We start from the raw sequence: 13,967 nt of genomic DNA on the forward strand, positions 1-13,967 counted from the left end.
GAATTATTATTATTATTATTATTATTATTATTATTATTATTATTATCAGGAATTAGATAGTTTCTGTCTTGTTATGCAGTACATCTGTTGGGAAGTGTTCATAGTTAACTCTTCCTGAGTTGGTCACTGAACTCCACAGGTCAGTATTTTGGTTTAAAATAGGCCTAATGATGATAAATGTGAAAGTATACATAAAATGGCTTAATTTGTTTATCTACTGATTGTTTTAATGAAAAGTTTTTATTGAAGTATATTAACATAGAAAAATATACAGATCATAAATGTTCAGTGAATTTGTTGAATTCAGTCTGTTCGATGAATTTTCATGAAGTGAACATGACTGTGTGATCAGCTCAGTATTCAAACAACAGAACATTACCAGTACCCCAGAAGCTCTCCCACCCTCTTTTAGTCACATTGCTCCTTCTGTCCCTCCCTCCTATCTAAGAGGCCCAATTCCTAACACTACTGATAGCTTTTTAAAAATTTAATTAATTAATTAACTAATTAATTAATTAATTGCAGTTCAAGTTAGTTAACATACAGTGTAGTATTGGTTTCAGGAGTAGAACCCAGTGATTCATCTCTTACGTATAAAACCCAGTGCTTATCCCAACAAGTGACCTCCTTAATACCCATTGCCCATTTAGCCCTTCCCCCCACCCTCAATTTGGGAAAGAGGGAGTGGAGAGCAGGTAAGACAAGTCTTCCAGGAAAGGCCTCTCTGAGGAGATCACATTTAATCAGAGACCTTGAAATGATACGAAGGGGTAATTCAGGCAAAAGGAAGCTCATCAACCCTTAGTTTGTTCTGTATTTATGAGTCTTTTATGGTTTGCTTTTCTCTCTGTTTTTATCTTTTTTTTTTTTTTTTTTTTTTTTTTTTTTTTTTTTATTTTTGGGACAGAGAGAGACAGAGCATGAACGGGGGAGGGGCAGAGAGAGAGGGAGACACAGAATCAGAAACAGGCTCCAGGCTCCGAGCCATCAGCCCAGAGCCTGACGCGGGGCTCGAACTCACGGACCGCGAGATCGTGACCTGGCTGAAGTCGGACGCTTAACCGACTGCGCCACCCAGGCGCCCCGACTCTCTGTTTTTATCTTGTTTTTCCTTCCCTTCCCCTACATTCATCTGTGTGTTTCTTAAGTTCTACATATGATACTGTTTTTAAAATGTATCTGTGAGGCCACTCTGGAATACAGTATGAAGGTTCTTCAAAAAGTTAAAAAATAGAACTACCCCTATGATCCATCAATTGTACAACTAGCTATTTACCCGGAGAATTTAAAAACACTTATCCAAAGGGATACATACACCCTGATATTTATAGCAGCGTTATCTACAATAGCCAAACTATGGAAGTAGTCCAAGCGTCCATCCATAGATGAATGGATAAAGAAGGCATGGCATATCTACACAATGGAATATTACTCAGCCATAAAAAAGAACGAAATCTTGCCATTTGTAACCACATGGATGGAGTTAGAGAGTTTAATGCTAAGCGAAATAAGAGAAAGACAGATACCATATGATTTCATTCATATGTGGAATTTAGGAAACAAAATAATGAGGAAAGGGGGAAAAAAGGAGAGAGAGGCAAACCAAGAAACAGACTCTTAACTATAGAGAACAAACTGAAGGTTACTGGAAGGGAGGTAGGTAGGGGATTAGTTAAACAGATGATGGGGATTAAGGAATGCACTTGTGATGAGCACAGGGTATTATATGGAAGGGTTGAATCACTATATTGTACACCTGAAACTAATATTACACTGTATGTTAACTAACTGGAATTTAAAGAAACACTTTAAAAAATAAACTGTTTCTGCAAGGACATTTTAAGGTCTAGACTTCTCTTAAGAGGTCCTATAAGAATGTAAATTGTTGAGTTTTTTGCATAGAAAATTACTGTTCTTTTCCTTCTGCTGTTACCTGGCCTTTTTTTCTTATCATGCCTATAATAAGCTCAATTATAGGTTATTTACTGTTCAAACCTTTGTAAAGCTTTTTGTTATCAGATGGTATTTTCTTCTTGACTGTGTTTTATTTTATACCAATATGCATAAATATAGCTCTAAGTAACATATAGTATAATGACTGAGAAGATACTTAAATTGAATCTAGAACTTCTTATAAGGCTCTTTATGAGTAATGCTGAAATGAACAGATTGGATTAAGTAAAATACAATGCAAAAAAAGTTGCAAAAATAAATACTTCTCATTTCCCCCATTTTTTATGTTTATTTTTTTATAATCTAGTGTGCATCTACAGCACATCTCAATTTGGACTAGCTGCTTTTCAAGTGTCACAAGACACATGTGGCTGGTTGCTACTATGTTGATCAGTGTGGGTCAGTACCTTTAGACTTAGCTATTATAAATTACAGCATTTTCTTTCTTCCTTTCTTCCTTCCTCTCTTCCCCTTTCCTCACCTTTCTAAATTTAAATGGTAATAGTTAAGGAAAAAGTAATATTTTATCAAGGACTATAGAACTTCCTATATGTGAATTATAGTTTTAGCAGTTTACATCAGGTAAGTCAGCAGGTCAATTTTTAAAATAACTGTAGTGTCTGTCTAGGTCATCCCATCAGTTCTGTGTTTGTATACTTGAGTATATGTGGTTTTGCATTTATATTTTGTTTCATTTTTGTAAAGTTTTTTTTTTTTTTTTTAAGTTTATTTATTTATTTTGAGAAGAGGGCAAGGGAGGGACAGAGAATGGGAGAGAGAATCCCAAGCAGGCCCTGTGCTGTTAGTGCAGAGCCTGACACAGGGCTCAATATCATGAACTGTGAGATCATGACCTGAGCCAAAATTAAGAGTCGGATGCTTAACCAATTGAGCCACCCAGGCTCCTCTCTTTCGTTTTTTAAGTCTGTAAGCTGTTTGAGATCAAAATCTATATCTCAGTCCCATCCCAAGCTGCTAAATAAACATTTAGTACAATAAATACTTAATGAATGAAGGAATACTTTGTAAGTGCAGTTTGAACTTACTTTCCAAATAGTAGTTTAGTATTATTTTTTCTTGGAAATCACTGTAGACCTTTTGTATTCTCATTATATATTATTAGTAAGGATTATGTATTTCATTTTGTTAGGATTTTTTGAGCCAGTTTCACCAGTAATCAATCTTGTATAAGGGTGTGTACATGAAGATGCTAAGAACAAAACAAAAATACCTTCAATCTACTGAATTTACGTGAGCTTCATTGCCTTTCTATATTTCTTGATTGATGACACCATTTTATTTGTTGCAGATTTTGCAAGACTGTCCAGAAGAGCCCGAAGCTATTAATGATGAGGAGCAGTTTGATGAAATTGAAGCGGTTGGGAAATCCCTTTTGGATAGATTAACTGTTCCTGTAGTTTATCCTGATGGGTATGGTACATGTTCTTATAATCTTGTCTTTTTATTGGTGAGGTCTTAAAGTGAAATCATCAAGAGAGGAAAATCTGTTTCTTAAAAAGCCAAGTAAATTAGCTTTGGTTCACATCTTCAGTTCCTACAATAAATTAGTTTGTAATGAAAAGAAATGCAAACTCAACTGTTAGCAAAAGTGGATTTGGTACTTGCTGCTATCAAATGTGCTTCTTGACAGCTTGTTGTAGAAGAAAGATCATTGATGAGGTTGATACTCCTGGGTTCTAGCCTTGGCTGTGATGATAGGGAGTAGGGTGACTTTGGGCTTCATCCAGGGAAGGAAAGGGGAGTGGAGGGGTGTAATGTATAGTGAGCTTATAATTTATCAAACACTAAGTTAAGCACTTCATTTCACTATTTTTGACCAAACGGTGCTAGACCAGTGTGATTATTCCTGATTTGCAGATGTAGAAACTGAAGCTCAGAAAGATTAAGTGAGGTGCTCAGGATTTCACAGCTTATAAGTGGAATTGGAATACACTGTCAAGTCTTTGTGGCTCCAAACCCATTCTCTTTCCAATATGCTGTATGGATTCGTAATTTCTTCACTTGTAAAATGATGGGGTCCTGATTCCCACATTCCTTTTACATTTCAAAAGATGATAGTAAAAGTAAGAAGTAATCTCATGCAAATAAATGGGCCAGTAAATGAATCTGAAGGAGCTTCATCCCTGAGGATCTTAGACCTCAGTGAAAATAGTTTAGAAGTAATCCAGAGGATATTTAATTCAAATGACGGAGAAGCCAAGTCACTGGATACATCTATCTTACATTGTAGAATAGCATACTGGATAGGATTGTGGCCTCTGGACTCAGATTTCTTAGGTTTAAATCTCAACTCTACCACTTAGTAGCTGTAACACCTTGGGCAAGCCACTCAACCTTTCTGTGCCTCAATCCTGTCATCTAAAAAGTAAGGATATAAAATAGGGATATATTATTCATACCTCCTCAGGTTACAGGGGCAGGGGAATTATGTGAGCTGAATGTATATAAATTACTTGAATCTGATACATAGTAAGTGCCACTACTGTGTCAGGAGCTTCATGTGATTATTTGGAATTTATTTGGGGAAGATACGATTTTATTCCCTTGAAAGAATATAATTCATTATCTACATTTATATAATCGTTGGTCATAGCCAAACTTGAACCATCAGAAATAACCTAAATACATGTTACATATCTGCAGTGAATGAAAGAATAAAATCTGAAAGTTTGTAAATTCAGCTTATAACAGTATTGAAGGGGCGCCTTCTGGTTGTTCCAGGAAAGCCCCACTCCCGTTTCCACATTTCACAGCCAGGTGTTACAGCATCTCCTCTTCTCAGGTCAGCCTAGGAGCATCTATAACTGGCATTTTTGCTTGGGCTTCTCCTCCTTCCACAAATAGTCATATGGCATTTCCTTATGTTTTTAAGATTGAAGAATAAGTACTGTGTGTTCAGATTTTACAACCACCTTTAGTATGTGGATTTACTATTCTGTTCCATTTGTAGGATAACTTTTCGATGCTATACAAAGTTTGTTTGATAAGCTTATTCAGATTTCTCTTTTGTTACATTGTCCTGGAAAAATAAATTAGATGATCTCTCTGAATTCACTGCTTGAAGACTCAGGTTCAAATCCTGGTTTCCCCACTGTGTGATCCTAGTTAAGTCATTTAATTTCTAGGCCTTAGTTTTCTGATCTTAAAAAATGCAGATCGTAACCAGATACTTTCTAAGAACTCTTCTAGCTCCAAAAGATTCTAGTGGCTCCGAATACATTATCTTTTCAAGTAGGATAACATTAAATGATTTTATCTATTAAAGTCCCAAGGGATGCCTTAACATGAAATGGATATTTTATTTGCCAGCTATATTAGCTATACAGTTGGTGTACATAACCCTTATCATTGAAGGACACATACAGGTTTTATATTTGTGTATGCTTATGCACCTTAAGCTGAAAAGTAAATATCTCCAATGTTTGTTTCTTTTATGGTTTCATTGTTGGGTTGCATTGTTCAGTTTATTGAGATTGTCATAAGTAAACATTTAATACAATTAATCTATTTCTTTCAACATATCTTCAGATATTTTATGCCATTTATAAAAATGTTTCTCTGCAGGGCACCTGGGTGGCTCAGTTGGTTAAGCATTCTACTCTTGATTTCGGCTCAAGTCATGATCTTATGGTTCATGAGATCGAGCCCTGCATTGGCCTTTGCATTAAATATGAAGCCTGCTTGGGATTATCTGTCTCCCTCTCTCTCTCCTCCTCCCTCACTCATGCTGTCTCTCTCTCTCAAAATCTTTTTTTTTAAAGAATAAAAAATTAAAAAAAAAAAGTTTGTCCTACCAAATTACTACTCAAAGATAAACAGTATGGTTTGCAAATGAACTAATGCCTTATCACATAGATAATTTTTATGGTAATCTTTGCTTCCTTTTGAATTTGCTATGGTCAGTGGATTTATATTAACCTGATTGGGGTTTTTCTGTTTCTTTTGATTTTTAGAACTGAACAATATTTTGGGAGTCCAAGTGACATGGCTTCCACCGCAGAACACATCAGAGACAGGATGAAACTGGTTAGTCTCAAAAGGCAGCAGCTGAGACATCCTGAAATGATGACCACAGAGAGCTAATAGCTACCAGCTTCCCACAAATCTGCAGTTCATAATCCCGCATGTCGTTGGCATACTACAGCATTAGCTGCAATACATTAAGATACATTTCACAGTCAGAATAAGCCTCATTTCTCTCCATTTTACATTTCTCTCTACATGTTAACACTTTGCAACTACCAAGGCATAATTATTTAACATGCTTTGAGACCATAGACTCCAAGTATCTTAAAAGAAGGAACTGTAAACATTGCACTGAAAACTTGCTTTAAAGCTTTACCTGACCTGTCAATTTGTAGGTGAACAACTGATAATAAGCTTTGAATGGTGCTAATAAGAGTTTAGGAATTCTCTCTATAAAAATGGTTGACCTTTCTCCCCAGGTGATGTAGTAAATTTAGATAATAGTTAAATTGTTACTAGTAGACAGTGGTGTACTCAAAAATTTTACTTTGTAATTCTTCAAAAGTGATTATTTTTATTGTGTCATTATGAAGAAAATCTTCAGATCTTTGATATATCATATTCATTAAAAGACAGTTTCCTATTTGTATTGATAATGTATTAAAAGTTGTTTGTGCTTAATAAAAAGCTTCTTTTAAACATCTTATTTAATTTGGTGGTTATATCCTGTTTCCAGACATGAGTGCCTTATTTAAAAGGGCATTCTTAGGATTGTGAGGCTGGCATAGTATTTGTTTTTTTCATGTTTGTTGCATGTATTTTAGCCAGGAAATTCATATGTAAGCATGTGTATATAATAAGCATGTTTAATTTTGAGAAATAATAAGTTTAGATCTTAAAGAACTTAAAAATAATGGAATACTATTTCTGATTGTTCTCTTCTTCAATTTGAAAAATGTTATCCAAATTATTTCCTACCTTGAAGATACTTTATCTTTGGGGAGGAGGTATGGGGAAGAAGGCATACATAATTACTTAAGTGTAATCCTTTATATCAGAGGAATCTTACTGGAGCTAAAATAGCATTTGTCAATAAAATTTAATTTCTCATACTAGAAGCAAAATTCTGAAGTAGTCTAGTAACAAAAATTGTACAACTCTTTTAGAAATAAAATTTATAAAATGTTAGTGCTTTTAAGTTTATATTAAGTTTAAATGGTAAAATATGTATTTAATTTTTGTGTTAATTTTTATTTCAGAAAATGTTTCTGAAAAAGATTAAAAATACTTTTTTAGTCTGTGATCAATACAAAATTATGCAAAGAATTGTATGCTGGTTTCTTTTCATGTCTTCAGTGATGTTCATGTATCTTGCAATGCAAAAAAATCCCTCTGCACCTACCGATTTCTCCAGCCTTCTTCACTGCCAGACTTCTCGGAGAAATCCATATCCATTCTCCCTGCATCCTCACCATTCACTGCTCAGCACCTTGCAGCCTGGTGTAACATAGCACTTCAGTGAAACTCTTCTCAGTGTGCTCTCAGTTACTGAATTGAATAATTTTTTGGCCCTCTGTCTGCGTTCCTTGTCCTCTGTCTCTGCAACATTTACACCATTTAGCAGCCTTTCCTAGACAGTGTCTCCACCCTCGAAGATGTTATCCTCTGCCATAACCGTGAGTACAGTCACACAGCTCTTAACTTAAAGTGTATCTACTCAAATGTGCTCTCAGATTCTGTCTTCGGAATGCTTCTGGAGGTATCTCATCCTTAGGGTTTCTGTTTTATCCCAGTGTTCTCTGTTACGTATCTGGTCCAAAATTCTAGACCCATACTTTCAACTACCCACTTGACATTTCCTAGATGAAGTATCATATTTTTCACCTTTCTTCTCTGTGAGCAGTTTTGGTTAAAGGTGCAGCCTTTTTTTATAGTCAAACATGCCAGAAAATCTGGGAGAAACTTCTGCCCCCTTTTTTCTTATGCTGCCACTGCTTCTGAAAACATCCAGGAAATTCTTTCTATATTTGATAATCCTCTCAAGTCTTTTAGGACTTAACTTCTGAGTATGGACTTTTGTGATTCTTCATTTCAGTCTTCATAATGGTGCTCACCACATGCTACAATTGTTTATTGATGTCTGTGCCTGCTACATTATAATCTCTTTTGAGGGAAGGACTCTTGTGGGACTCTCCTGTTCCCAGCCTTTTCCTCATATGTAATAGTTGCTTTACTTCTTCTGTATGTGAATGGTCTGTTGTAGGCATTAGTAATAGTCCCCCTTATATGATAGTCTAAAGTGTGTTTTAAATATATTTCTTAAAGTTATGACTGACTTATGAATGAATCTACTCATAAGGAAGTGATTTGGTGTTTCAGATACTTATATATTAGGTAATTTAGATACTTAGTTACACTCAATATCTATTCTACTGAACTTCATAGTAATTAGAGTGCTTTTATTAAGACTTTGCTAGAAAAGAACTACACTGTAAGTAAAGGGGCTCTTAGTTTTATCATCAACTCGACTACTAATTGTCCAGTGAGTTAGTTGTTAATATGCCTTAAGCTATTTGCCTACAGCAAGAGTAAGGTAGCATCTGGAAATGTTATTTGTAACTTGACTATTTCAGATGAAATGGAATATGCTTTTGACATGATATTGTTCATTTGTAAATTTGCTGCTACTTTCTATATGTATATCTTTACATACACGTACAGTTATGATTGAAAACCCAACAATGCCCTAACGTGGTTTTGTTTCGTAGCATCATAGGGTACTTAGAGTACACATGAAGGAAGTGACTGCAGTCTGTTTGAAATCATGAGTTCTTTGTACATCATAAATTGACGTTGGTCCACAACTGGAGGAAGAACCATCATTTCTACATGCCATCTATTGGTATATGCCACAACTTTCCACATCACTTTAGCTCATCTCAGGGAATTCTTGGAGTGTTCATTGGGCTAGTTTTGTTTTGTTTTTTGTTTTGGTTTGGGGGATTTTTTTTCCTCTTGCCTTCTTATTGTGTATTTGCTCCTCTCTTAGCTCAATATATAAGTTTTGACAGCTGTTCTTCACACGTCTGACCCAGCAGATGCAAAGATGGTACCTTGATTTCAGGAAAAAATTGACTTCATTCCCAGTTCCCATTGTTGGCAACACATTGCTGATGGTGATGAGACGGCTCACCCTGCCAGCCAGGATGATGATGGCAGGTCTAGGCTTCATCACTGGGTACAGGATTGGATACTACTCTCACTTTATAGGCATTTAAATTAGCCAGGTTGCTGAGTGTTACCTAGTATTGTGTGTTGTTTCATTACCCCATCAGTTGAAATATGGAGTGTGCTGTTTAGTTTATTATTGTTGCTGGCAGAATCTAAGGTGAACATGACAATTACTTTTCTGATAGTGCTGCACAAACCATACTCTCTGATCTAAACCTATTGTAACCAGTGATGTGATTGTGACAGTATATGAACGTATTTCATGGTATAGTCAGAGGAAGGACTCAGAATCCTCTACTACGTTGCACGTTCCCTGCCAGAGAGGTTGGAGATTGCTGTGTACTTTTCCCATAGTAAAACCCTGTGGTTACTAGGAACTGCACATGCTCTGGTTGCTAAGTTCTCCACATTCTAAACTATTGAAAATGATATGGGGAACTATCATCAGTAAATATCAGTGACAAGAGTTAACGTGATTGAGATAACTTTGGTTAAATCCCCAAAAGAGAAATCCTCTAGAATTAAGAAGATGGGCTGAAACATACCTGCCGAGTTAACCTAATTAGAAAACTTTCCAAGGTTAACTCTCAGTTCTGAAAATAGAAAGCTTCAATTGAAGAAAATGGAAAATACACTCCTGGTATGGAGGGCAGCAGATACCTTGATGAGGCAAAGTTAAGTACTGATTTAACATCTGATATTATGTGCCTTCATTGTGTGCTATAGAAACGTCTGCGTTTAGCCAAGAAGCATAAATAGTGGCAAGAATAGTAAAGATCATAAAAAAGCTAAAGTAAGAGCTGTACTGAATATAATGGAAAGAGTGGAGTTTGAATATCTGATTTCAGAATCTGGCTTTGCCATTTACTGACCTTTGTAAAAATTACTCAACTTTTCTGTGTCTATAAATACAATCATACTAGAAAAATGTGTTGAAGAAAATTATGATGTTATCCAAAGTGGAAGGAATTATTACTATAATTATATTTTCAGAATGGAAAATAGAGCATTCTTTAATCTTGCTCTTTTCTCAGATGACGAGCATGGGGTTGTGGGAGACATGGCACATTGTTTATGCTCACCTCCCTGAGCTCCATTTCCCCTCCATTCAGAATTACATACTGGAAATACTAAGGGTGGAGTTGGTGAGCTCATCAGTAAATAACAGGACTCCTGGATCTGACAGATTAACTCTTTTATGGCAGGATGGTAGACCAGCGAGATGGAAGACAAGTGAGGAGTATCATCTACTTTGAGGTTGACAGGACATGACAGAGTGCCATTAATAAATAAGTAAAAGTAAGTAAAAGTCATACTCAGAGTGGATCTCAGAGAGTTAGCATCTGCCTGTAGAAACAAAAGCACAAATCTGTTAAAGTATCCTAAAAAAGAGGTAAAAAGCATGACTTGAGACCACCATTAGTTCCGCTGTAGCTAGAGAAGAGCAGTCTTGATAAACTTGGGCAGTGATAATAACAAAGACTGGTCCTGTAATAGAGACTGCTAGAACTAAGGATGCTCTGTGAAATAGCATAAATATAGAGCAGTGTGTTTTAAGACTGAAAAACGTTGACAGAGATGATGCTAAATGACCCGATTGCAATATTTTAGAGCAAACTTGAAAACTTGGCAACACTAGTCCGTGTGCTTCAAGAAAAAGTAGAGCCTGTACTAGAACATGAAGTACTTAGAGATCAAAGGAAAGTCAGAACTGTGACTAAATATTTTGAAAGCAGTGAGTAAATTTTTAAAAGAATCAAGATTATTTTTGTTAACTCTTATGAGGGTGTTTGTGTGTGTGTGTGTCTGTCTATACAATTATATAGAAATTCTTAGCAAATAACTAAAGATAGTTACCAGCCACTAGATAATAAGTGCAGTGTTGTTACAGATTTTAAGTTAGGCATGTGGAAAACTACTTCTGACAAAAGGCTATTGGAGTCTGAGGCCAGTCTTAGTGAATCTGAAGGAGTCACCTTAGAAGTATTTACAAGTTACATGCCATCACTTTAGGGCACCCCCCAAATAAGTCCTTCTTTGGAGAGACAGGATAATCAGATGTCCTTCCACTCAGAGCATAGGGGCCTGTGTGGTATGATCAAACCTCACATAGTGTTTTGGGTCAGCACATCTTTTCTATTATAGTTTGCCCTAGTTCTTTTTTAGTTTAGAAGTCAGGTAAAAGTTTCTGTGCTTGATATTTCTCAAGAATGTTTCTTCTATCTTAGCTCTTACATTAGTCTACATCGCCAACAAATTTGCTCAGAATATATGGTCGATAATATGTATTCTATTTTTAAAAGGTGTGAGGGGATCAAAATGTCACTGACAGTTTTGAGCCAGTGTAGATCTGAGCTGATTCCTCACCTCACACTCAGGAATATCTTTTCACAGGCTCTTAAGTTTCTAAATTGACACTGGTCGGAAGAATCTGATGATTATCTTGCTATGAGATCAATAATGAAATTTTCAGTGGCATTGTTTGGTAAGTGTTGCACCCTCAAAGTCTCCAACATTTTATAAAACTTTTCAAACATACAAAATTAAAATTTTACAATGTATTCATCACCCAGGTGATAGTTAGCATTAGCTATGCTTGTGTTATACCTATCCACCCATCAGTTCATCAATCCAAATTATTTTTTATGCATTTTAAGTTGCAGACAGATTTACATTTCCTACTAATAACTTCAGCATACATATCAACTGGAGCTCAATAATATGCTTACCACATTTTTTATGTAGAATTAGCATACAATGAAATGCATAAATCTTAAGTGTGCATCACTGAGTTGTGGAAGATGTATACAGTGCTATCAAAATGTAAAGCGTTCTCAGAAAATTCCCATTTTGCCTTTTCTAGTCAATCCTTGACCCCACACCCTCCCAAAGGCTACTTACTACTGTTCTTTTGTCTACCACAAATCAAAATTTGTGTGTTCTAGATCTTTATGTAAATAGAGCCACACAGCATGTAATCTTTCTAGAAGCCTCTTCACTTACTATGTTTTGGAGGTTTATCCATGTTAGGTGTATTAGTAGTTCATTCCTTTTTATTGCTGAGTATTCTTCCATTGTATGACTATATTGCAGTATATCCATTTTCCTATTTAGGAATACCTGGGCTGTTTCCAGCATTAGTAACTATAAACAAAGCTGCTATGATTATTCATAGGTCTTATGTGAATGTAGGCTTTCATTTCTCTTGGATGAATACCTAGGGTTAGAATTTCTGTGTCATAGGGTAGTTTTAAAAGAAACTGCTATACCTTTTTCAATGTGGTTATAGGGTGGCCTGGATTTTCACTCTATTTTGGATGTGTAGAAAGGTGTAAACTATTTTTATGATCCATGTTTGAAATATTAGAAGTGGGTTTGTGATAGAAATGGCATTGTTAACATGGTTGGCAGTTGGTGTTTTTTGAGAGAAGAAATACCTGTCTGCCCCAAGTAGCTCCCCAACAGGTATATATGCCTGAAATTTTAGCATTAGTTTCACTTCTTGAAAGATTCAAGCACTTCCCAAGTATGGTGATACATTAGCTAGAAGAAACAGCACTGGTTTGTTTATGTTACTAACTTTGCCACCTGTTTTCAATAAGTGAAATAAGACCGATTAAACAAAAGATTATTTCTGTTCAATTGGGGTAGAAGGGGTAGTCAAAAACATATGCTACTAGTCTGTCTTGGGTACAGCAATGTGAGACAGAACCATCTGGATGGGATAGCCCCCCCAATTGGTCAAGAAACCAGAAAACAGGGTGGGAAGAATTCTACCTCACTGTTGTGATAGGGGATAGCTATGTTTTTCGCAGGACATTTTAGCCTTTACAAATCGTATTTTCTGTGTTTTTTGTTTGTTTAGTACCACCCAGCTGTAATTATTTCACACCCTAGTGACTTTGTTATTCACTGTTCTTTTACCCTTCCTCCCTGTTAAATTACATAGAGCAGTCACCTGTATAAACCTGTAAAATTATAATCATATGTATGTTTCTAATGCCTGTGTTCAAAGATATTTATGTATGGTTCATCCAATCTTTCCTACTCAATTTTTAAGGGCTGGGATATTTGGCCTCTACTGTAAACCCGTATAATGTTCCACACATTGTAAATGCAATAAAAATGTTAAAAACTATTATTAATGGCAGTATATTTTGATATGTAGTTCTTTGATACGTTATCACTTTGGACAATAAGTTTGGTTTCTGTTAATAAAGATTGTTCATAAAATCTAGGGAGAATTAAGTCCTACTGGTCTGTGTAACAATCTGATGAATTCTGCATCTTTGAATCTATTTGAATTGTATTCTGTAAATTTTTTCTAACAGTATTTTCTAAAATATTTGATTAAAACAAAATGTAACTTCTTTATTCTGAAATAATGTGGAGTCGTAGAAGACAGAGGCTAAATACCCTTTCCCTTGGCGCTTCTCATTCTCTGTCCAGCAGTCCCCCTATCCCGTCTTCCCATAGGTTTGGCACAGAAATTCAGGGCTTCCTTTAAATCCTACATTGTCCGAAATTGTTAGGTTCTAACCACAACAGGTAGTGGTTAAATTTCCTTTGATCTTACCAAGAAGTCCATTTTTACAATTTAAAAGGTGAATATGTATTCAAGGCTGGGGAAAGCATTTTAGAACAAAGTTAGCTATATTTAAAATAACAAAATTAATCATATTATGCTATAAATAATAGCAGCTCCAGAATGGCTACCAGGAATTTAGAATTGGCAAAATTTGGAAATAGGCAAACCTTAGACCTTGTCCATTGAAGTTAAGTACATTTGGGTGACA

General features: G+C 35.7%; 1 protein-coding gene across 6 annotated transcripts in view; it reads left to right on the plus strand.

The window, feature by feature from the left end:
• The window catches only part of SESTD1 (SEC14 and spectrin domain containing 1), a 151,012-nt gene extending 137,703 nt beyond the window's left edge, over positions 1-13,309 (plus strand). For 4 of the 6 annotated variants that reach the window (XM_019460933.2, XM_019460941.2, XM_019460940.2 and 1 more), the window contains 2 exons: positions 3,263-3,384; positions 5,928-13,309. In XM_019460933.2, the coding sequence (XP_019316478.2) occupies positions 3,263-3,384; positions 5,928-6,057 (252 nt within the window). In that variant the 3' untranslated portion in view covers positions 6,058-13,309. The remainder of the gene's footprint in view (positions 1-3,262; positions 3,385-5,927) is intronic. The other 2 variants (XR_002083311.2, XR_002083315.2) reach the window with 2 other exon arrangements.
• The last annotated feature ends 658 nt before the right edge of the window (positions 13,310-13,967 follow it).

Source organism: Panthera pardus, unplaced genomic scaffold (assembly GCF_024362965.1).
Source record: "Panthera pardus isolate Hobbes unplaced genomic scaffold, ASM2436296v1 HiC_scaffold_10, whole genome shotgun sequence".
Lineage (NCBI taxonomy): Eukaryota > Metazoa > Chordata > Mammalia > Carnivora > Felidae > Panthera > Panthera pardus.